Here is a 26,425-nt window from a genome sequence, read left to right on the forward strand (position 1 = left end):
ATCAGGAAAACTAGGGCGTTGTACTTCTAGTGTGAGAGTGAATTTGAAATAACATTTGTCAAGTCTTTAAAAAATAAAAAGTGTTATGTTTCAACCACAACATAACTCTAGCACTAAGGGTTTTAACAATATTGCAATACAGCATCTCAAATATCTGTCTTTTCTTCAATGTTTCTTGTAGGAAAGCTCTGGAGGAGTAGAACTGTGATCCAGGCCTCTCAGGGAGATGGACGGCCATGTTCCTCACAGCTGGAACAGTGGAAGCCCTGTCCTGTTAAACCCTGCTACAGCTGGAGGTACAGTGCCTGGTCTCCATGCAAATCCGAGGTGAGTTTTTGCAAGATACGCACAGTTTTCCATATTCGGTTTGGACAAATAGCTCAATTAAATCTATTACAAATTACAAAAATACATTACAACATTGTGTTGCACATTATAAAATGTACTTATGTAACTTTTTATAATGTATTTTTTTGTGGAATGCAACACATTAAGTAACTTTTGCATTATATATGTAACTGTATATAACTATATATGTAGTTTGCATGAGTTGCATTTTCTGACTTTCTTAATGTAGCATAAATTTCTTAATATAGCATAATATATCATACACATAAATTATTAATTTTTAAGGGATATATATATATATATATATATATATATATATATATATATATATATATATATATATATATATATATATATATATATATATACAGTTATATATTAAAAAAACTATATATATATAAAACCATTCAAATGTTTGAGGCCAATAAGTTTTAGAATAGTAATGTTACAAGAGATTTCTATTTCAAATAAATGCTGTTCTTTTAAACTTTCTATTCATCATCCTGAATCCTGAAAAATGTATATTGGTTTCCACAAAAATATTAAGCAGTGCATCTGTTTTCAACATTGATAATAATAATAATAATTGTTACCTGAGCATAAAATAAGCATATTATAATGATTTCTGAAGGATCATGTGACACTGAAGACTGGAATAATGGAAAATTCAGCTTTGCCATCAAAGGAATAAATTGTCTTGAAATAAATGGAAAATTAACGCACATTATTTATTTGAAAAAGCATCTCAAATATTACATTTGCAAAGTAATGCGTAGCAAATTAACCTGATTGTGTAAAACATATGCACATTACTTATAGCGTGCAATGCAATGATAATGCAATAATTTCATTATGTAAGGTTTCATTTTACTTCCCTATTGCAAACCGCCAGCATTTCATGTTATCTGCATCAGTGTTAAGGTATATGTAGAATTTCCCCCAATCCTCTCCTGCTTTGCCCTTTCCACAGCATTTCTGTTGTCGTCGTCTTCCTCCTGTCATCTGTCTGGCTTTCAGGGCCCAACAGGGGGTTTAATTAAAGACAACAGACAGAAGACACAGCCTCTCTCTCCTGTCTTTTTCCCTGTCTCACTCTCTCTTTCTCCTTCCCCCCTCATACCTCATGCTCCCGTCACAGTGCAGGCTGTGAGAGAATATTGACTCTGGCCTTTGTTCTCAGGCTGCCTGTCTCTAAAGTGTCTTCTGACAGCCCTCAGCAGTCTCCAGCAGCATTGCTTCACTTGTGCCTCATGTTTTTAGAGATTTTCGGCTGCCATGAAAAAATAATGCCGGTAGCTGACAGTGCGAAACACGAGGACTGGGAAACAATGCTGGGATTTCTTATTGCCTTATTTTGTATCATCATGAGAAGTTTTGCTCTTTCCAGGTCTAGAGCTCCAAAGAAGCTGCATTTATGTGTAGAGTCCTAAACTCCTTCAGGACTACAAAAAGTTATTTTTCACCACAGCTGGTGTCCAATTGTAGTTGCTAATGTAAAAGCTCTGTGTTTTCTTAGGGTGCACGTTGTGGAGAGGGTCTGCGCTTTAGGAACGTGTCCTGCTTTGTGTCTGATGGCTCGGGGAAGGATCCAGGCAGTATGGTGGATGAGGAAATGTGTGGAGACCTGGAGCAGACAGTGGATGGAGACAAACAGATCATCCTGCAGGAGTCCTGCACAGTGCCTTGTCCAGGTAACAACTAATGCCACAACTGTGCTGACATGCTGCTGATGCAAGCACTAAAATTGAATTGCCACACTGATGTGAATCTTGGGGTCAGCAACTAATTAAAAATACAAAAATATATAAAAATGAAAAACGTTTACCTCAATTTACATAGTTTAAGCATCACACATTAAGGTCAGGTGTTTTCAAAATGAGCTTAATGGACCACAAAGGGATGCTTAGGGATCCATTGAAATGTATTTTATTTTATTTTATTTTATTTTATTTTATTTTATTTACATTTAATAATTTATATTTATATAAATATATAATACATAATATTTGTTATAATATACTGTTCAAAGTATATATTTTTTAAAGAAATAATTTAATACTTTTATTCAGCGAGGATACATTGACATTTATATTTATAATTTCACAAATTATTTCTATTTCAAATAAATGCTGTTTTTTAACTTTCTATTCATAAAAGAAAAATTAAAGATTCCAAAATGTATTATGGTTTCAGCAGAACTATTAAGCAGCACAACAGATTTGCTATCCCATTAATAAATTAACACACACACACACACATAGATATCACACAGCTGCAGTTCAACACTCTCATATACTGTTCTTTACCTTGCACATTAAAAAATTGGAAACAAAGATTTCTGTTCAGACAGTATTTTGAAAGCATTTCGTTTCACCAAGCGAGATTGAGTGACAGATACGACATTTTGACATGTCCTTTGTGGCAGAAGTAGAGGGCCGTGATTGTATGGAGCCCCTAAAGGCACATGGTGATGGGAAAAAATATGAGAAATAATATATATTTCAATGCTTTTGCGTTCCCTCGCAAAACTTTTCTGTTCTTTGTGAGGGAACGCAAAGTTTCTCAGGGCAATGCCAATTATTTGGGAGAGAACGCAAAAGCATTGATTTGATATATGATTTTTCCTCCCATCTCATATTTTTTCCTTAACCATGTCTCTTTAGGGGCTCCGTATGATTGAGATTTGTACAATGGGGCAGTGACAGTAACATCACACCAGCGTGTCAGTGCAGATTTGTGTTGTGTTAGGGTAAGTTACATGAAGCTTTGCTCTCACTGTAGTTGTGAGTTTTGCTTTCTTTAGAAAGTCGCACAGTCCTTCACCCGCTCTGACCTTTGACCTCATCATTCTTCATTCTTGAAGCGTAGCTCCCTGGCACACATCCCGTCTCGCCCTCATCTATAAAAGTCCAGCTGTGACCTACTGCTGTGTTTTCCCGCTGTTTTTCCTACTCCGATCTCTCTCCTCCTTCTCTCTTTGCGCACAAATGTTTCTTGATGATGCCTCGCTTCACATGTGAATATTCATCCCACTGTTGTGTAACTTCATCAGCTATTCACACACATTCTAGAGTGTACTCTGTGAACTCAGGTGTCACATCTGCCTCTGGCTTTCCGCTGTGCACGTGCTCTGATAATCACGATCATAGGATTAGGGCTTCATGGAAGGACAACATTGTGAATAATTAATACTCCGGGAAAAATTCACAAATCAGCATTGTTATTACAACAGTACAGACTGACCTACTTCTGTTGAAAAATACCCTGAGATCACACACACACACACACAAAAATGGAGTTGAAAGTGGAGTTTAGGTATATTATCTTAATATCCTTGACAAAGAAAAAGAAAGCCCACAAGCAGAATTTGTTAGTTTTAGACCCAGTAGGTTGAAAATGCGAAAACTTTTTCGTTCTTTGGGGCTTTAGATTGAAATCTCTTAATGAATCACTAGGCCCACACAGAATCTGTGCCTGCGGAGCTCCTCAGAAATCCTTGTGGACTTCTGTAGATTTGAAATGCTTGTCTTTTGCAAAGTTTGTTTGTTTATTAAATATTTTGGTAAGTTTGATTATCCCTTTAGCTACCAATAATACTGTAGAAATCTCAGCACCATTTACATACTTTTTCAGCAAAATGCATGCTTACAGCTGTCACAAAAAGGGCAAAAAGTCCTTTTTTAAATTTTCAACTTTCTTTAGTGTGTAATGTTACTGTTTGAGCATGAAAAAGGTCTGCAAAGTTACAAAGCACAAAGTCATTCCAAAGGGAGTTATTCTCTATATCAGTGTGCACTGCCTCCATTGTAGTCTTGAGCTTTGTTCTGGGAACAAACACGTCACCATATTCTTCATTTAAATAATTCCCACCCAATTCATACGCAAAATAAAAGGAGCGAGGCCTGCTTGAGTTGCTTTAGTAGTGTGTTGCCTTTAGGACTGTCACTAACGATTATTTTGGTAATCGAGTAATCGGTCGATTATTTTGACGATTAATGGAGTAATCTGATTTTTTTGTGAATAAAAATAGAAAATGCATTATGTATTATAGCAAATGCCTGCAGAGGGCACCAACGGCCTAGTGATTGTTGTTATTATGCAGCAGATCAAATCCTTAATATTGGACAAATGTTTATTTAATCTTTAAAATTTTTGCCACTTCTTTATGATGTAAATGCTACAGCCATTGTAATTTCTTGAACAAGAATATGAGGACATCAAACATGGAAACTCAGAGCAAGGGTTTAAACTTTTATTTTGAAATCATGATAAACAGTTTGCATTTAGAAACATATGTATTCTCCTGTGTTTGCTTAGGTTTATAAGTGGTTTACATTACAAATCTGATGAAATGCCGCGCATTGCGTTCCCAGATGAATAAGCAACCCAAACTCTCAGAATATGCAGAAATGGAGTTTGTTAACCGAAATGCTGAGATGCACTCCACATATGTAACACTTCGTATGAAACACAAAGCACTTCAGACATTATTTATTTAAAGGTGCCATCGAATGTTTCTTACAAGATGTAATATAAGTCTAAGGTGTCCCCTGAATGTGTCTGAAGTTTCAGCTCAAAATACCCCATAGATTTTTTTTTTATTCATTTTTTTAACTGCCTATTTTGGAGCATAATTAGAAATGCGCCGATTCAGGTTGCGGCCCCTTTAAATGCTCATGCTCCCCGCCCATGGAGCTCGCGCTTGCCTTAAACAGTGCATAAACAAAGTTCACACAGCTAATATAACCCTCAAAATGGATCTTTACAAAGTGTTAGTCATGCATACTGCATGCATGCGTCGGATTATGTCAGCAGCCATATCACCCTGTAGCCCAAGACTGGTTGCCCACTGAAGCTAAGCAGGGCTGAGCCTGGTTAGTACCTGGATGGGAGACCTCCTGGGAAAACTAGGTTGCTGCTGGAAGAGGTGTTAGTGAGGCCAGCAGGGGGTGCTCACCCTGTAGTTTGTGTGGGTCCTAATGTATAGTGATGGGGACACTATACTGTCAAAAAGCACCGTCCTTCGGATGAGACGTTAAACCGAGGTCCTGACTCTCTGTGGTCATTAAAAATCCCAGGATGTCCTTCGAAAAGAGTAGGGGTGTAACCCCAACATCCTGGCCAAACTTGCCCATTGCCCTCTGTCCATCATGGCCTCCTAATCATCCCCATACAGTGATTGGCTTCATCACTCTGTCTCCTCTCTACCAATAAGCTGGTGTGTGGTGGGCGTACTGGCGCAATATGGCTGCCGTCGCATCATCCAGGTGGATGCTGCACATTGGTGGTGGTTGAGGAGATTCCCCCTTCAATATGTAAAGCGCTTTGAGTGCCCAGAAAAGCGCTATATAAATGTAAGGAATTATTATTATTATTATTATTATTATTATTATGTGAGTATAGTTTTTATTTGAATGTTTACATTTGATTCAATGAATTTGAGGCTGTGATCCATGGCTAACGGCTAATGCTACACTGTTGGAGAGATTTATAAAGAATGAAGTTGTGTTTATGAATTATACAGACTGCAAGTGTTTAATAATGAAAATAACGACGGCTCTTGTCTCCATGAATACAATAAGAAACGATGGTAACTTTAACCACATTTAACAGTACATTAGCAACATGCTAACGAAACATTTAGAAAGACAGTTTACAAATATCACTAAAAATATCATGTTATCATGGATCATGTCAGTTATTATCGCTCCATCTGCCATTTTTCGCTGTTGTTCTTGCTTGCTTACCTAGTCTGATGATTCAGCTGTGCACAGATCCAGACGTTATTACTGGCTGCCCTCGTCTAATGCTTTGAACATGAGTTGGCATATGCAAATATTGGGGGCATATATATTAATGGTCCCGACTGTTACGAAACAGTCGGTGTTATGTTGAGTAAAACATGCTTGAAGTGATTAACCAGTCACAAAACACTGGTCCAGCTGACCAATCAGAGCACACTGGACCATTTGGAAGGAAGGCTTCATAGAGACAGGAACTAAAAGGAGCCTTCCTGACAGACTGGAAAGAGAGGCGCTGCAACAATGTAAAATATATATAAAATAAGGTGTTTTTGAACATTCAAGCATGAAAACCTATTCTTGTAGACCCCAAAAACAAAATCAGGACTTTGAAAAAGGGCATAATAGGTCCCCTTTAAATTTTAACCCTTGTGCATTGTTCAAATTCACTACCCTTTCGTTATGTTCGTGGCTGAAAACATCCACTAAATTAAACTGCTGTAAAAATGTATCAGATAAATATTTTTTTCAAATTTTTTTGCATAAATCTGTTAATCAACCTCTGTCCTGATCAAAACTACTAAATGTTTAAAAATTCAAGTTTTTTACTTTTTTTATTGCCAAGTTTATAAATGATGTCACTGATTTGGGTGAAAAAAACACAAAAAATGACTTATTTTCAATATAAAAAGTGATTGTGGACTGGATTTTTTTTTACCTTTTATCACAGTCTTGGACATGTCAAAGATTAGTAACAACATTGGTTTTGATGCATTGTTAGTTTTTGTGCAGAATCAGATTTAAATTTTTTTCTCCCTCATTTATTGTTCGTGGCTGTTTTTGCCCCATTGACTTCCATTATAACGACATTTTTTGATTGCAAAGCCATGACACCATAAAATCATGCATTCTTGATTGATGGTGGTTTTCCCTGTTGGGAAGAGGTAAAATTTCTCATTTTTACAGTTGATCACTAGGTGGCACCATTAACCCTTTAGATAGGCCTGTGCAAAAAAAAGCTTAGTTACTGGCTTTTATATGGAATTATATGGAGTATAACAGCATATTATAGTGTGTGTGTGTGTGTGTGTGTGAGAGAGAGAGTAAGACCTTTGCGCACTTACCTTGAAAATATGACTCAAAATATGCACCTCAGCTCTCAGAACTACATGGAGTAAACAAAAACAAAGTAAGTGTATTTATGCACCTGCTGCCTTTTGATGGTGAGAAGTACAGACTAAACAAAAAGGTAAGTGGATTTAAACACTTGCATGCCATCCTGCTGCGTGACTCCAGGGCCAACGCATTAAGGCAGGAACACACCAAGCCGACACCGACGAACTAGTGGCGACGAAAGCAGACTGCGAGGTTGGCTCACGTCAGCAAGGTCTGGGTCCAAAGTTGCCCTGACACACCAAACCGACGCTCGACAGCTGACGGCCAAGTAGCACGTCCATTTAGCGCCTGCATAAGATGAAATGCCTTTCCGTACCAACAGGTGGCAGTAGCTAAACAGCCAATCAGAATGACCAGATGACCCCACGGATGACGAGCTCTGATGCCGATTCAACATGTCGAATCGGCCGAAAAAAAGCTGACAGGGACCAACTTCAGCCGACAGTGAGGAACACACTGAGAAAACTTAGTCGGCTGAGGAACAAAATCTGCCCAACAGCTGACCGTCGGCTTGGTGTGGTCCTGCCTTTATGCCATCGCAAGGGTCCAGAATGTGGATTCTGTTTTTGTTTTTTTTACAGAGGAGATGATTGACCTCCATGGGCGCCTCACAATGAGAAACTGGAGTTGTTCCACTTTGGTTCATAATAAATTATGTTCATAAATTTGATGCAGAGTAGATTTTTTACAGAAAAAATGGAAAAGTGTATCACTGAAGGATTTTTTATGGTTTTAAACTGGCTTTACCATCAAGAAAAGACAAAGCATTTCACACATTCTCACCATCAAAAGGCAACAGGTGTATAAATACACTTACTTTGTTTTTGTTTACTCCATGTAGTTCTGAGAGCTGAGGTGCATATTTTGAGTCATATTTTCAAGGTAAGTGCGCAAAGGTCTTACTCTCTCTCTCTCTCACACACACACACACACACACACACAAACACACACACTATAATATGCTGTTATACTCCATATAATTCCATATAAAAGCCAGTAACTAAGCTTTTTTTTGCACAGGCCTATCTAAAGGGTTAATGGAGCCACCTGGTGATCAACTGTAAAAATGAGAAATTTTACCTCTTCCCAACAGGGAAAATCACCATCAATCAAGAATGCATGATTTTATGGTGACATGGCTTTGCAATCAAAAAATGTCGTTATAATGGAAGTCAATGGGGCAAAAACAGCCACGAACAATAAATGAGGGAGAAAAAATTAAAATCTGATGCTGCACAAAAACTAACAATGCATCAAAACCAATGTTGTTACTAATCTTTGACATGTCCAAGACTGTGATAAAAGGTTAAAAAAATCCAGTCCACAATCACTTTTTATATTGAAAATAAGTCATTTTTTGTGTTTTTTTCACCCAAATCAGTGACATCATTTATAAACTTGGCAATAAAAAAGTAAAAATCTTGGATTTTTTTTAAACATTTAGTAGTTTTGATCAGGACTGAGGTTGATTAACAGATTTATGCAAAAAAAATTGAAAAAAATATTTATCTGATACATTTTTACAGCAGTTTAATTTAGTGGATGTTTTCAGCCACGAACATAACGAAAGGGTAGTGAATTTGCCCACAGTGTATTTTTGAGGTTTTGAAAATTTTCAAAGCATTTTCCCAAAATATATATCAAAATAAGATTTGTCACCAAAAATCATTCCATTTGCTGAAACACAGAGAAAGTTGTGGCCAAATTAAGACTCAGATCACCCCATAGTGGATGAAAACATCCCCAACAACACATAAGGGTTAAATCACCTGTTTTATTTTAAATTTTGCAAAAAGAAAAAAAAGTTAAAAATGACAAACCGTGCTTAAATCTATCAAAGAAATTAGGGCAGTAATATCAGTCACCCAGTAATTTTCTAACAGAGATGGTGATGTATTGTCCAGGTGAGTGTTACCTGACAGACTGGACTGTGTGGAGCCCGTGTCAGCTGAGCTGTATCGGCGGGGATGATCTGGGCTTTGGGTCAGTGCAGGTGCGTTCTCGTGCCGTTCTAGCTCAGGAACCCGAGAACCTTCTTCAGTGCCCAGAACAGGAATGGGAAGCCAGACCATGTACAGGTGAGTCAAAATCAATGCTTTAAGGGCAATGCAGTTAGATACCCTTAAGATACCTACATAATGTTTCATTATTTTTGTCCGTGTGTCACTGTTAATACTGTTTTATGCATTTAAAGATGGCCAATGTTATGAGTACAAATGGATGACTGGTGCATGGAAAGGCTCATCTCGTCAAGTCTGGTGCCAGCGCTCTGATGGTTTAAACGTCACAGGTTTGTGTTTGAAATTAATTAATTAATTGAAAAAAGAGGTGCAGCCCCAGGTGCACAAATTGTAGAGGCAGAGATAAACCACCCTGTATCTGCTTTCGATATTTAGAGAAAAAAAAAATGAAACCATCACTATGACAGAAGCGTCAATATTCTTTTCCCAGAGAGTGTTTGATGACAGACTGGGGTTTGAGATAAAGCTGACATCTTGTGCTGTCATTTCCTTTCACAAAGGCTGAAGTGTACGATGTCTCCTCTTATACAGCTGTATATACTTTATGGAAATATGCTTTTAATCCATGACAATGTGACGCCCAAATATAATCCCATTCACCATCATGCCAGCTGTCCTCCCAGGTTAATGTATCTGTGTGTGTATTTCTCCATCTCTCTCTGTGTTTTGGTGCAGGCGTGGAAATAAATGAGAACAGAAGTATGTCCCTCACACTCTGCTGAAGAACATTATAAATGCATTTAAATATGAGAACTCATTTCTGCTGAGCTTTGTAATGCCATATTTATGCCAAATAGAGGCTTGGATTCAATCCCTACGATTTTCAAATGTTTATTTGTCCTCTGTGTCGAGCCGTCCAAACTGACCTCATTCCAGATGGCACACATGAGTCTGGTCACTTTTGATTGGCAGAACAGGGCAGCAGAACTTCTAAGGCTGTAACCAATCCCTCTACACCAACCAGGTCCCTGTTTATGCATATTCATGAGTTATATTAAGGTGTGCAGCGGTATGAATATTCATACAAGCTGCTAATTGGTAAACATGTTTCTGCAGATGCTTACAGTTTATTCTGCATCTTTAAAAAGGAGATCTTTTAACACGCCAATAGCTTTATCTTATTGCTAATGATTAAATTTTACACCGAGAAAGTCAAAAACACCCCTTAAATTCTTTAAAATGTATTGCCAGTTTTACAAGCATCACCTTGTAACCAGCTTTCTGATTTACACCAAATGACACATCTAGTGCTGGCTGAGGCCTTAACAATTGTCGTCGTATCTGGCAGCAGCAGTAAAGGATGGTTCCGGAATTAGGGAGCAGTTCTATTTCACTGCTCTCATTGTTGATTGGATGTATTGATTCATCCCAGCTTAGAGAAAATAACACCCCTGCACTGGCCTGCCGGCTGCCCATTTCAGTGCTTTTATAGATCCAGTGGATTCCCACAGGCTATGATTTGTAGAGAGGTGAGCGAAAGGATGTTGAGATCGTACACATAGGCGACTCAAGAAGAGGAGCATTTTTAATTGTGTTGGCTGATAGAAAAAATTGGGCCAGAATCCCATAGACTTGCACTGACGAAGTAGCCCAAGCATGAATATCCAGGGACCAGAATATAATAGAGACTGAGAATGGGCTCTGAGAATGGTAACCCCTCAGAAGACCTTAGCAACCACCGAGAACATCCTAGTAACGCCCTAGAAAACACCACTGGGTCTAGGGGCCGCAAAGTTGCACTTATGGGCCTGTAAAAAGGTTTGGAGAAAAAAAGATCAAAAATGTAAAATAATTAAATGTTTAATTTAATGAAAACAAATATATTAATTATTATATAATAATATATAATAATAAATATCATATAATAATAGTAATTCTGCTTTAAATCTTAATCATAATTATTTCTATTGACAGCCATAGTTTTGTTTTTCTTTTGTTTATACACCTAATTATGGAAGCCACATAAGAAAAAATCACACATTTTGTAAATCATAATTATGACATAAGTCACAATTATGAGATAAAAAGTCAAACTTATAAGATGCTGTGTCGATGAGATAAAATGTTGACATTATGAGATTAATTATGAGTCAGTTATGAGGTTAAATGTTGAATTTGACATACAAAGTCAAAATTATGAGATAAAAAGTCTTGACTTGAAAAGTCTAAAAATAATCTTGACATAGGAAGTAAACATTATGACTTTACATTTTTTTTTTTTTTCTCCCTTGTGTGGCATAGGGGTTTCCATATCTAACAGTACTATTTATTTATTTATTTATTTATTTATTTTTATAAGTATCAACTTAAAAGAAAAAAATAATCCATATTATATTTTATGTAAGCATGCACATTTATAATATTTTTATTTTCACACTGTAAATTGGATATTTAGGTAGAGGTCCCTCAGAAAGGGGAAGCATGTTTTATTGTCCTGCTTTTAATGCAAGTAGACAACATTTTTATGTACTGTAGTAAGCTCACTTAAGGACTTGTTTAGTAAGATTTTACAAGAAGAATAATTTTTCTCATATGTAAATATGAAACATCTTGTATAATCTTAACTGCTGTATTTTTCTTTTTGTTTGTTATTGATTTGGTATTGTATTTAATGCAACTCTTGTGTATTTTGTAACTCAGTTCTTGCCATGAAAATATGGCATTAAAAATACTAAAACTACCCTTAGGAAAGGGAATCATCATATTTGGGGTTCTGTGGCATGAAAAAGTTTGAAAACCACTGCTTTCCCAAATACTGGGAAGGTTGTTGACAATTGAGATTTGCACAGCCAAGCACCACTCACATTTTTTCCAGAAAATATAAAAATCTAGTTGAGTTTTAATTACTGCCTCGTGCTTATCAGTTAGCACATCAGTAATATCATAACACGAGAGGTTTTAAGCACGGATTAAATTGGAGTGAAGCGTGCTTGGCAGTGTTTCTGCATTTCCAGAGAGAGAGATAAAAAAAGAGGATGAATGTGGGAGAGCAACAAGAATGGAGAGTCTTTGATGCCTCCTGCCTCCAGGACAATACACTGGCTGAAAATGGGCATGTGCTTCTTTGTGTGTGTGTGTGTGTGTGTGTGTGTGTGTGTGTGTGTGTGTGTGTGTGTGTGTTTGTTAATGTCATTAAACAATAAAACTTGGAACTCTTTCCCTGCAGGTGGATGCCCATTGACAAGCGAGCCGGTTGTCAGACAGGTCATGTGATCCAGCCTGCGACAAACCTCGCTCATACTGCACTGAGGTTAGTATGTGTGCATGTTTATGTCTGCTAAGGTGTGATGCTGGGATGCCGGCAGACTGCAAACAGGCTTGCATGGATATTCAATACAGCAGGATTAGACTTCCTCCAGAAGAGAGAGTTAGTCCTGGAATGTAATAATGGGAAATGCTGAAACATGAGAACCAAATGCACTGGAAGATTTCCTATCCGCTTATCAACAGATACCATCTTAATAACCTTAGATGGAAACTATTAAACTCACTTTACTGTTCAGTCTTTTGCTGATAAAAATAATAGTGTTAGCCCTTTGCATGGACTTTATCAAGCACTGAGACCAATGTCAGATGGTATTAGAAGCAGTCACACTTATATCAGTGCAGGCCAAATAAAATACCTTAGGGGAAGATAAGGCACTATCAGTTGAAAGCTTGATATTATTCTGGATGGCAGCAATGTTTTGCAGTCGTTGGTGTTGTTTGAATGTTTTTATGCTTGCTTATGCCTTTGATTTGACTGTAAGATCCTCTAAATACGCTGATCGATGTGTTTATGGACATATACAGTTGGGGAGAGTGTGGTAAGATGTGGCCATTTATTTTATTTTTTATATTTCAATATTTTATTTTATTTTAGAGAGTCTTACTCTCTTAGATCATACTGTAATTACCAAACATTTTTCACAAAACAGTTAATTAATAGAACTAGTACTAGAATAATTAATAGAACAAAGTAGTTTCAATAAAAAAAAAAAATTTTATTTTATTATAATACAATAATAATCTCCTTTCCACAAGAAAACATTAAAAATTAGTCCTGTCAAATTGATTAATTGCGATTAATCGCATCTAACATAAAAGTTTTAAATATACAGTATATATGTGTGTTTTTATAGTATATATATGTGTGTGTGTGTGTGTGTGTGTGTGTGTGTGTGTGTGTGTGTGTGTATGTATATATGTATATATGTATATATGTATATATATATATATTGTATATATATATATATATATATATATATATATATATATATATATATATATATATATATATATATATATATATATATATATATATATACACACACACACACACATATTTTACATTTTATATTTCATTTATACACACATCTACACATATATACATCTTTATTTATATACACATACATTTACAAGCTTTTGTTAGATACAAATTAGTGCTGTCAAATCGATTGCGATTACTCGCATCTAACATAAAACTTATATATAAACCTATATATATATATATATATATATATATATATATATATATATATATATATATATATATATATATATATATATATATATATATATATATATATATCGATTATTGATATGTTAGATGCGCTTTTGTGATTGACAGCACTACTTAGAATTGTATTCTATTTGAATATTCTCTTTTGCAGTTTTCTAAATTGTGAGTAAAGTGTCACATTGTAATTTCCAAACATTCCAAACGTCTAAAGTGTCATATTGTAATTTCCAAACATCATTATCAAAACAGTTAAAATTAGTAAATAACAATAAAAACAAACGTATAACCTAGTCTACTGAACCAATCAAAGGCTTGTTCACATAAATCTATAGTTGTCTCCCAAATGACAAACTATACATTAGTATCATTCTAATGATTTAGTCATTCAGCATCAGTCTGACAGCAAAATATATGTAGTTGCCTTGAAACAGAATGGCTTAATTTACTTTATTTTATATTCAACTTGTTCCTTTAAAGATAATCCTAGATGCAAACATTCATTGTGAGCTACCAAATTTGTCCTCCAGCATGCGATTTCCCCCATTGCATCTGAACTACATGTTGTGTGAAATTGATGATTGCGAGTGTATCTAGACCGTGTCTCCTGCTGTGAAGTGAATCCTCTGTATTGTGGGTAGAATCTGACTGTATTCATATCAGATTCTTCTGCTACATCTGGACCTGCTCTCTTGTGCCCTGTCTTTAGAGAGGCAAATGCCCTGGTGCATTCCATGATCGCGCCGATCCGAAGGGTTGTGTTTGCGTGTGGGCCGTTTATCCTCCCAAGATTGCAGTGGGAATAAGAGACCCCCTGCAGACCACAGGAACCTGGGGGTTTCTCCACATATATTTGCTCACAAGCACTCAGGCCTGCGGAACAATGATGCTCGTGGAGACCCAAATGTCTTGTCAGTGGAAGAACACGTGCTGGGATGTATCTTGTCAACACCCACGCTCGAACATGCACTCGCAGCCATGGAGAACCTTCAGGATTCACACAGTCCTGATGTTTTTCAGAACAAGGAAAGCACTAAAATAGCACAAAGAGCAAGAACAGTATCTTTGAAATCACAGCTAGATGCCGCAGAAATATTTTTAGCAGCTGTTTGAGAGAGCTGTTAGCTGAAAGAAAGAACAACGTGACACTGATACAGAGGAAGCTAAGTGATGGTCGCAGGAGACGGGAAAGTGAATTCAATTAGCGGCAGTTTAGAAGCCGGGGGAATGCCACAAATAGAATAGCCGTCTGTGTTTTTAGAAACGGGTATGAAAGATTTTCTGGTCCCATTTTATTTGGTCTCACATAGCCAGACTTTAAATTGACAGCATCAAGTCTGGTCCACATCGCAGCTTATTTTAAAGAAACTATTTTTTAAATAAACATTTATTTTTACCTGAAGCACGTGCTTCAGGTAAAAATAATAGTTGAAATATTTTAATTTTCAATAGAGCAGTTTAGTGCCATTGCAACCTTGCATAAAAACTGGGGGGAATAATAAATTAAATATTGTGCTTCTAATATCCAATAAACAAAAAATGGTAATAGGGGCCAATACTGATAGTCACAGATAAATTATGAATCCATATTGAAATGCCTTGTCTATTTCTGTTGAAAAACTGCAAAAATATAAGAGTTGTGTAATAAAATGTAATAAATTTAATCAGACCTGAGGACTATTTTTAAAAAGTAGTAAATGCTGGTTAATTTATAGACATTCACAACTGTTTAGGTTTGCATTTATTTGATTAAAAATACAGTAAAAACAGCAATTTTGTGAAATATTTTTACAATTTAAACTGTAAATTTTTTATTGTAATTTATTCCTATGATGGCAAATATGAATTTTTAGCATCATTACTCCAGTCTTCAGTGTCACACGATCCTTTAAAAATTCTTTTAATATGCTGATTTGGTGCTCTTTCTGACGCAAAACTTTTGAACAATGCTTGTTTTCCATTGTTTAATAGTGTATGCTGCTTGTCTGATGTAAACGTACCAGATCCATGTGTGTAACTGGTGCAATGTCTCCCCCTGCAGGCTGGTATCTGCGGCTGCGAGGAGGGTTACACTGAGGTGATGACGTCTGATGGAGTGTTGGACCAGTGCACGGTCATACCAGTGCTTGAGATCCCCACCGCAGGAGACAGTAAGACTGACGTGAAGACGATCAGAGCGCTCAACCCCACTCAGCCCACCTCCAACCTGCCAGGTCGCTCCGGACGCACCTGGTTCTTGCAGCCCTTCGGTCCTGGTGAGTTTGTGGAGAACAAAGCTCTGAATGGCAAATGTGCAAATGACCAGCTTCGAAACATGCTCACAAGCATTTATAGTATATTGAAAAATCAAGACTAATATTTTCACACTAACTACTGCTAACTATCTTTGCTAAATACATTTTAAAAAACATTCTGTGGCCACAAAAAGTATTTGGACATCACAATTGTCTCATCTTAAAATATATGGGTTGTATATATATAAAATGGAATATGTCCATCTGAACTACACCTTGTGGCCCATAGATTTAAGGTTAACACTCTGAGGTCTAAAAACGCGCCGGCGCGTTTTGCAGGTTTTTTTTCACATTGCAGCAAAACAGACTTAAAATACTCTGTCATTTTTTGTCATAGAGACATAAGTAATACATCAATTGGAACTATAGAATATCTCCTTTTATTTGTATACACTCAGAGTAAAAACAAAATGTTGTGCTTTTTGTAAAATAAAGAAAACTAACATGATGCGTGATCTCTCATCTCCCTCTGAACGAAGTCCAATCTGATAGTTCTCAGAAAATGAACTGTAACTTAGTGAATACTAATCACAGAAAATTCATACTTATGTCTAACAAAACGTTGAAATGTCAGGTTTTAAATCGTGCAAGTCAAATCGAAAACAAACATTCTGTGTTTATGTAATCTGTATGAAAAGAGAGCCATGTCAGAAGTCCGTGATTCAGCTCATTACCCACTAATGCGGCCACGCCCACGGAGCCAGCGCTATTCACAGGCAAATTCAGAGACAACACATGCATTCATCATCTCAATCGTGTATTTATTGCCTTGAAAATTGTTTATCTGGATGAAAAAGCCATGGTTAGCGATCTCTGGAAGACATTCAGTAAATTCCTGTTTGTTTTCTTCTATTGATAAGTTTTAAGTGAGTTTTTGTTTCTTTAGCGCCCTCCGGCTGTAGTATGAATTGGTAAACACCATTCATGGAATATCGTCTTCTTCTTAGGTGAATTTGTGGACTAAAATGCACAGAGCGCCCTCCGGCTGCAGTATGAATTGCAAACACCAGCGCTCATAGAGATAACAATGAATATTAAATAAAAAAATAACTCCTCTGTATAGAAAATTGACATAAACATATGAGAATCCTTTATTTCTCCAAATGTGCATGCTTTTAAACTAAAAGCCTATATTCAGACTTTTTGCATCACAGAAATACATTATATTTTAAAGTATAATATAAAACCATTATTTTATATTGTAATAAAATTTTTCTGTATGTTTCATATACCATGATGAGCTTGAGACATCACAGAAGTTTTTTTTCACAGCCTACCTGACTGAAATGCCTCATTAATATGCAAGTCTTTTCAGGTCATTACTATTCAATTCTTTTGTCTTCACAGGTGAGAATGAGCCATTATTCATGGAGATTCACGCCTCCTCGCATACCGTGTTTCTTGGCAAAAAGTGTCTTACAAAAACTAAATCAGTATATTGTTATAAATGAAAGAGTAGTCAGCATAATTTTTACATAATTTTGAAGCAAAAACTCTAGTCTACAACCTTCAATACCCAAAAGTCTTGTGAACACAGATTTAATATACTTTTATTGGCCTTATATCAGTGACTTAAGTTTTTTGTTTTTTCAGTAACCACGCATAAACGTTATTCCTTCAAAAACACAAACATGTACACACATGTTCCTCACATATTATGGTAGCCTAGTTTGTGCTGAATACAGTGTAATGACACTTGTGTCATTAATATGTTTATGAACAACTGAAAAAAGCACAAATGTCAGGGCATGCCAAAACTTCTCCAGGCCCCCAAATCAGCCTCAGACTCCAGAGGGTTAATTGAAAAATTATGCATGACTTGTTTGCATACGCCACTTAGTTTGGTATCTATGCAGTGAAATTCAGATTTTATTAAAGGGATTCTATGCTTTTTTTACATTTTCAGCTTTCTTTAGTGTGTAATGTTGCTGTTTAATGAAAAATTTCTGCAAAGTTACAAAGCACAATGTCACTACAAAGGGAGTTATTCTCTATATCAGTGCACTCTTTTTCTGAACTCCCTGAAACACCTCAATTGTAGTCTTGATTATCTTCCGGGAATGAAAACATCACAGTATTCCTCATTTAAATAATTCCCAACACAAGGCATACACAAAAAAGGGCTGAGGCTTGGTTGAGTTGCGTTAGTAGTGTGTTGAAACTTGCAGTTATTGTAAGGCGTGACATTTCCAAAATGCACTCAAAGCTGTTGACCAATCACAACACATTGATCCAGCCGACCAATCAGAACACATTGCACTTTTTTTAGAAGGAGTGGCTTCATAGAGACAGGAACAGAGCGTTACTGACAGACTAGGAAGAGAGGTGCTGCAACAATGTAAAATATGTGAAAAATAAGGTGTTTATTTTTTTTTTTTACATTCACGCATGAAAACCTATTCTAGTAGACCCCCAAAAAAGGACATAATAGGTCCTCTTTAAGTGTATCTTAAGTGTCCAAATACTTCTTGAGGCCACAATAACATATGAAGGTCCAACAAAAGGAAAGGTGTTCCCAGTATGCACCATTTTTGTCTGTTGTCTTGTTATAAGCAGTTGAGATGCAGCTGTATCCTTGTGTTGATGTGTGTGTATCTGCACAGATGGCAAACTGAAGACCTGGGTGTATGGTGTGGCAGCTGGAGCTTTTGTACTGCTAGTGTTCATTGTCTCCATGACTTATTTAGCCTGGTAAGAACATTTGTTATAACAACAAACTAGACATTTTGTTCCTTTCATAAATCATCTGCTTTATTCTATTCATCTTTTCATCATTAATTTGTATTAATCTAAGTTACTTTGCCCTCCACTGCAAAAATCATTCAAAAAATCATTCAGTCAAAAATCACCTAATCAATATTTTTGTCTTGTTTTCAACTAAAACATCCATTATGCTTTATAAGCATAAACCTCACTAGGTCTTGTTAGATTTATGTTCTAGACAAGAAAAGTCATCACCCATGGGGTAAGAGACTTAAATCAAAATATATTTTATACAAGTCAAGTTTGCTTCTTAAATATATACTTGTATGTTTTAACTGAAAACGAGACAAAAATACTGATTAAAAAAGCTTCTTTTTTTTTTTCAATTTAAGTCATTCTTTTCCCATTTTTCTCACTTCTTCATTTGTCTCCCTAACCCCTTCATATCTATCAGTTTTTGTATTCTGGCCCGGCGCTCTCCTCCGAGCCCTGACCCTTCTGTTGCCTCTGTGGTTTGGGTCGGACCCAACGACCAAGAGCTGATATATACCTGCCCTGACTGTCAGCACATTGAGACTCAGTTCAACTAGAGCTCTCAGCTCAGTCCCATCCCTCATGGCCTTGCCCTGTTGCCAATCATATCCATCACCTATGCCTTCTCACTGTCACATGTGCCTTTCTGACCAATCACATGGAGCTGTTTGGAGGAGGTGAGCTGGTAGATCAACCGTTAGAAACAGAATGTAGATCAGTAGTGTAGCTTTATTTATAGTACACTACTTTTTTTATGATGCAGACGATATAAAACAAATACATTCCAGTATTCCATGACATATTTAATAATTTTATTATATATCTATTTATTTAATTTAGCCTGTTAAATCACTCAAGTAAATTGATCTTGTTTCAAGAATTTTTAGATACTGTAATAATCTTTAAGAATATGATATTTGAATTGTACATACAAATCTATAGATGACTAATATATACAAAGAGCTTGTCCATTTGGCCAATATTATAGCCAGTTTCTGTACCCACACTGCCCCCTGATGGTCAGGTCTAACATAGCCATCATCATCATCATCATCAATGAAACCTCAATCATTTCTCACACATTATTATTACATGATGCAAAATACTTATATGTTTCTTGAAGTTCACCTATTAATATTGATAGTTTGACCTATTTACAGAAAATTATTCTGATGCTACTTAATGACTTTTGAGGTAAATTGGTGAGGTTTAGAGGATGTTGTATTCACATGTGTCCCTATCTCTGTGTCATAGTACTCGCTAAGGTAAGTTTGATTTGTAGAGTTTAGTGGGCTGAAACGTGCTGCTGGCTACTTCCCTGTTCCTTCCATCGCTAAAGCATATGCTTCATGTAAAAATTAGCATGGCAGCTAATTACTGATCATAATAATTAATAATCAAAGCTAACTTGTTTTTAGCATCTGCCTTCATGTCTTATAAGAAATATCTCTAGTTCAATATTTAAAACCTGCAAAATAATACATTGCACACTTAAACGTGCAGTGCCGGTGTTGTGCCGAATTTCGAACCTCCTGCCATATTATTACCCCCTCGTATTATAACCCCACCCCTAATCCTAACCCCTCCCCCACACATACTCCTAAACCTACCAAAACTAGGGGGGTAATAATAGGGGGTCGAAATTCGGCACAATTCTTTTCGAGTTATTATGTAAACATTTTCATCACTTGTTAACTGTAATATATATATATATATATATATACACAGGGCTGGGTCGGTTACTTTTAAAATGTATTTCACTACAGATTACAAAATACATGCTTTAAAAAGTAATTTGTAACGTATTTTGTTAGATTACCCAAGTTTTGTAACTTAATCTAAATACTTTAGAATACTTTGGAATACTAATAAATATGTAATATAAAAACAAGGCAATTGCGAGTTTTTATCTCACAATTCTGTCTTTTTTCTCAGAATTATGTGATATAAAGTTGCATTTGCGAGTTGTAAAGCCAGAACTGTGAGATATAAACTCGCAATATTGAGAAAATTGAGAATTTTTAGAAAAAAACTCATAATTATGAGATTTAAACTCACATTTGTGAGAAATAAGTCAGAATTGCACGTTTTTAATCAAGCAATTCTGACTTTATAACTTGTAATTGTGAGTTTATCTTACAATTTTGAGAAAATGTCAGAATTGTGAGATGCAAACTCGCATTTGAAAGAAAAAAGTCAGAATTGTGAGGAAAAAGTCGCAATTACCTTTTTTTACAATTACAAGGGACTCACAAACAACTATCACAAAACATGAAAACAGTCGTGGATCGTCCAGTAATGACAGGATAGTTAAGATTCAAGAGTATGTAAATTTTTGAATGGGGCAATTTTTATAAATTCAGTTATTTTGTCTTGTGGAGTGTATGTAAACATCTGTTATGTGAAATAGCTTATTCAGGACAGGACTAAATAAAATAACATGCAGTTTTTATGATCCCTCTTATTTTGTTAAAATGATTAAAATGTTACATATTCTGCAAGGGATAAGAAACTTTTAAGCAGAACTACAGCTTAGGATGCTTTTGCCGTCAGAGTCGGAGGATCACTAATTGCTGTTTACATTAATTGCCTGCCACAGTTTACATTAATGTTTAAATTACGTTAACATTCAAAGTAATCACTTTGGTAATCTATAATACTTTTCAGATGTAACTGTAATTTGATTTCCACCCATTTAAAATGTAACTGTAATGAAATACAGTTACTCAAATTTTCTATTTTAAATACGTAACTAAGTTACATGTATTTTGTTACTCCCCAACCTATATATATATATATATATATATATATATATATATATATATATATATATATATATATATATATATATATATATATATATATATATATATATATATATATACAGTACAGTCCAAAAGTTTGGAACCACTAAGATTTTTAATGTTTTTAAAAGAAGTTTTCATCTGCTCACCAAGGCTACATTTATTTAATTAAAAATACAGTAAAAAGCAGTAATATTGTGAAATATTATTACAATTTAAAATAACTGTTTTCTATTTGAATATATTTCACAAAGTAATTTATTCCTGTGATGCAAAGCTGAATTTTCAGCATCATTACTCCAGTCTTCAGTGTCACATGATCCTTCAGAAATCATTCTAATATGCTGATCTGCTGCTCAAGAAACATTTAATGTGTACAATTGTACAAAATATTTGTGTACAATATTTTTTTCAGGATTATTTGATGAATAGAAAGTTCAAAAGAACAGTGTTTATCTGAAATCTAATCTTTTGTAACATTATAAATGTCTTTACTGCCACTTTTGATTGATTTAATGCATCCTTGCTGAATAAAAGTATTAATTTCTTTAATTTCTTTTCAAAAAAATAAAAATAAAAATTCTTACTGACCCCAAACTTTTGAACGGTAGTGTATAATGCTACAGAAGCTTTGTATTTCAGATAAATGCTGTTCTTTTGAACTTTCTATTCATCAAGGAATTGAAAAAAAAAGTACACAACTGTTTTCAACATTGAAAATAATCATAAATGTTTATTGAGCAGCAGATCAGCATATTAGAATGATTTCTGAAGGATCATGTGACACTGAAGACTGGAGTAAGCTTTGCATCACAGGAATAAATTACTTTGTCAAATATATTTAAATAGTACACAGTTATTTTAAATTGCAATAATATTTCACAATATTACTGTTTTTTACTGTATTTTTAATTAAATAAATGTAGCCTTGGTGAGCAGACGAAACTTCTTTTAAAAACATTAAAAATCTTAGTGGTTCCAAACTTTTGGATTGTACTATATATATATATATATATATATATATATATATATATATATATATATATATATATATATATATATATATATATATATATATATATATATATTTTTTTTTTATTTTTTTTTTTTAGCTAGTTGCCAATAAAACATTTCTCATTTTTATTTAGTTTAACTTGATATACTAAAATAACTAAAATTGAAAAATTAAGAAATCTATAGACGTTTAAAAAAAAAACTAATAAAATGATGAAAATTAAAAATGAAAATGGAAAATAAATAACTCATTTACAACTTATTTAACATATTAATTAAAACTATAATGGTATCTCGATGGTAGTAAAATAACACTGGTGCGGTGTGTAATGTTATAGTGGTATAAGCTACACCAAATTCATCTATTGCATGATACATAAAAGGCCTTTACTAAAGCATGGCAACCAGCAGCAGTGCATGGATGTTTAATAACACAAAATGCCCTCAAAAAACACAAACGTAAGGCTTTTCAGTGTTGCAAAGTGCTAAAACGCTTAAATAAACAGATGCAATAGATAAAGAGGTCACAGATTTAAAGCAGTGTTATAGAAGGTCAAAATCGAATTCTGTGTGTCTTAGATAAATTTAGTAAATATGTGCAGGTAAATAATCTTACTATCTTTTTGCATCTGTTGAAGCAAAAATTACATTGCTTTTTATTAACAGCCATTTTGTTTTTCCACAGCAAAAAGCCAAAGAAGCCCCAGAGAAGACAGATGAACAACAGACTCAAGCCTCTGACTCTGGCTTACGACGGCGACGCTGACATGTAGCCTAACCACGTTCGCTTCGCACTACAGATACTCGCCTCGTTTCACAGTCGGCCATCGGTACAAGCCTCAAACAAGGAGACTCGCGCAAACTCACCGACTGCTTTTTATAAGACGCTAACGGAACCTCAGAGAGAGACTCGATCCGTGTTTATATAATGTTTCTCCCCGCCCCTTTTTTTACGTTCGAGTTTTTTGACTTTATTTCACGAGAGCCTTCACAAACTCTTCAAAAATCTTCTTCAGGAAGTCTGCCTTCACCTCTCTGCCATTGACATCTTTCTGTAACATAGACTTGTCTTTCGGGAGGAAAGTTGCAGGACCCTTATTAAATTGGGAGGATTTTTTTGCTGATAAGCACAAAATATGCCCATCTCCTGTTTAGTAAAGTCACACTTCTTGTCAGCTCCTGCAGTGTGTTAGCGGCCTGAGGCCTTGTCAGTGGCTGTTGGGGACGTGTCATGTTCAGAGAAGCTAAATACACAATTTATCTGGCTAGAAGCATTTTCAGCGCTGAAATGTTCTGGCGGATCCTTCTCTGCGTCAATCAAAAGGGTAAAAGACTGCAGCTCACTAGCGCCCCCTATAGAAACACTGGCCTGCCTTCCCCCCTTTCTCTATTCAGGCTCCATTTTGCACTATATTAGTGCAGCATGAACATTTACTTATAGCATTGCCATAGAAAACTGCCTCTCGCAAAACAAGATGATGTACAGTCTTGTGCTAGACACGTTTCTTTAAAAAAAAGAGAGCGAGAGAGAACAAAAGTAGCCCTTTTTTCCTTCTGACGGAACTCGCCGATGTTTGTTTATACATACTTGTTTACTGGTTACCTCCTGTTTGTGATAATGGGGCTGTTGAAAAGATTTTTGTGGACTCCACAAACCCCCTCCTGTTGTATGTACATTTGCAATCAGCCGTGTCTTTGCTTTCTTTGCCTGATTGACTCGTGTATGATTTCGGTGGTTCTTTTCACCTTAGAGATCCAGGTCGGTGAAGTTCTCCATGTGTTTCAGTCTTCTCTGATTCCAAGGGCTCTGTGTTCGTAATCTGAGCGCTTTTAACAGTTTGATGTTTGATTTACTGATCCTACTGTGTTTGTGTGAACCTATTCTGTTCGCAGTTGATATACCGTGGCTATCTAACACAATAACGGCATGCGGTTTCATATCGGTTAGATTTGGAAAAACCAATGCTCTGAACAGTTTGGACAACATTTGTTTACCTTTCGATTTGTGGTTGAAAAAATCTCAGCTCAATAATCAATCATCAAAAAAATAAAGTACTAAAAACAAGCACACAATAAAATTGACTAAAACGTAAATTAAAATGGAAACGGACGATATCAAAATAAAAGCCAATTTTAAAATATTAATAAATATTATAATAGTAGTAATGACCGGTTGACTGTACACAATCCCGCTTATTACACAGTTACTCGCCAAATAAATATAAATTGACATCAAATATAGATTTAAGTTTAAATTATTTTATAAGTTTACCTGTATATCATCAAAATATGAGATGGGAGGGAACATTATATTTCAATGCTTTTGCATTTTCTCGCAAATGTTTTGCCTTCCCCTATGAAATCTTGTTTCCACCACTGAATAAAAAATAAAAATGGTAATTGCTACTTTTTATCTCACGATTCTGTCTTTGTTCTCACAATTGCGAATTTTAAAAGTTGTAAAATTGCAATTCTGACTTTTTTTTCTCAGAATTGAGTTTATATCTTGCAATTCTAAGTTTGTAACATGCAATTGTGAGTTATAAAGTCAGAATTGCGAGTTATAAAGTTAGAATTGTGAGATATAAACTCACAATTGCAAGTTTTAAAGTCAAAATTGCATGCTATAAACTTGTAATTCTTTTTTTCTCAGAATTGAGTTTATATCGTGCAATTCTAAGTTTGTAACATGCAATTGTGAGTTATAAAGTCAGAATTACGAGTTATAAAGATTTAAACTCACAATTATGAGAAGTCACTTTTTTCCTCAGAATTGGACTTACATAATTTGCAATTGCAACGTTTATATCTCACAATTCTAAGAAAAGAAGTTAGAATTGCGAGATATAAACTTGCAATTGCAAAAAAAAAAGTCAGAATTGCAAGGAAAGAAGTCAGAATTGTGATTTTATATCGCAATTCTGACTAGTTCTCGCAATTATGAATATATATATCTCACAATTGTGAGATAAAAAGTCGCAATGAGTTTTTTTTTTTTTTTTAAGCTTCCATATTCCCCCGAGAAACTTTGCGTTCGCTCGCAAAACTTTTGAGCATTGCGAGCAAACACAGAGTATCTTAGGGGATCGCACTTGTTTTTGAGGGAACGCAAAAGGTTTTGCGGGCAAACGCAAAGTTTCACAGTGGAACGCAAAACTTTTGCGAGAGAACACTAAACCATCTAAATATATTTTTTCCTTCCATATCTCTTTTTTTTTTCCATCACCATGCCCCTTTAGGGGCTCTGTATCATCAAAGCTTCTGCTTAGAAACAAAAAAATAGTCAGTTACAATATACAGAACAGTCAGGCTAGCAAGCAAGATGAATATTAGAACTCAAGACCTTTAATTTGACTTTTAACACATTCTTTAACTGAGACACAAGATGGCGCCAGCTGCGTTTGACATGAAAGTAGTTTGATATACAGCATTGCCATGGAGGATGTTTGACCAGAATCCAGTATTGCAGAGAGCTGTGTAATAAAGTGTTTTGCAATGCTCAGTTTTCAAAGAAAAAGTTTTTTTTTTTTACTTGATAAGGGTGCAAGTTCTATTTGTGACCATGCCATGAACCTGCATATAGGTAATCGCACACCAACAGTATTAGTTACAAAGATGATATGTGGATTCAGATATGACTGAAATGGTCGTCACTGTCACCGACCATCTTAAATTGGGTAGAAAAGCACAAATAAGTAGGTTAGGGCCAGTTTTTCCCAAAAGAACATATCTACAGTGAATGAACTACAGGCGCTACTGATCTCTAAAGGCATATCATTAAATTTGCTTTCAA

At 35.4% G+C, this 26,425-nt stretch overlaps 1 protein-coding gene across 1 annotated transcript in view; it reads left to right on the forward strand.

Moving 5' to 3' along the window:
• The window catches only part of thsd7aa (thrombospondin, type I, domain containing 7Aa), a 138,885-nt gene extending 113,711 nt beyond the window's left edge, over positions 1 to 25,174 (forward strand). The window contains 9 exon segments of the mRNA XM_048201520.1: positions 182 to 327; positions 1,865 to 2,039; positions 9,170 to 9,343; positions 9,460 to 9,555; positions 12,453 to 12,481; positions 12,483 to 12,536; positions 15,826 to 16,039; positions 18,682 to 18,769; positions 23,318 to 25,174. Coding sequence (XP_048057477.1) covers positions 182 to 327; positions 1,865 to 2,039; positions 9,170 to 9,343; positions 9,460 to 9,555; positions 12,453 to 12,481; positions 12,483 to 12,536; positions 15,826 to 16,039; positions 18,682 to 18,769; positions 23,318 to 23,405 — 1,064 coding nt within the window. The 3' untranslated portion in view covers positions 23,406 to 25,174.
• Positions 25,175 to 26,425: the final 1,251 nt, after the last annotated feature.

This window comes from Megalobrama amblycephala, linkage group LG9 (genome assembly GCF_018812025.1).
Source record: "Megalobrama amblycephala isolate DHTTF-2021 linkage group LG9, ASM1881202v1, whole genome shotgun sequence".
Classification (NCBI taxonomy): domain Eukaryota; kingdom Metazoa; phylum Chordata; class Actinopteri; order Cypriniformes; family Xenocyprididae; genus Megalobrama; species Megalobrama amblycephala.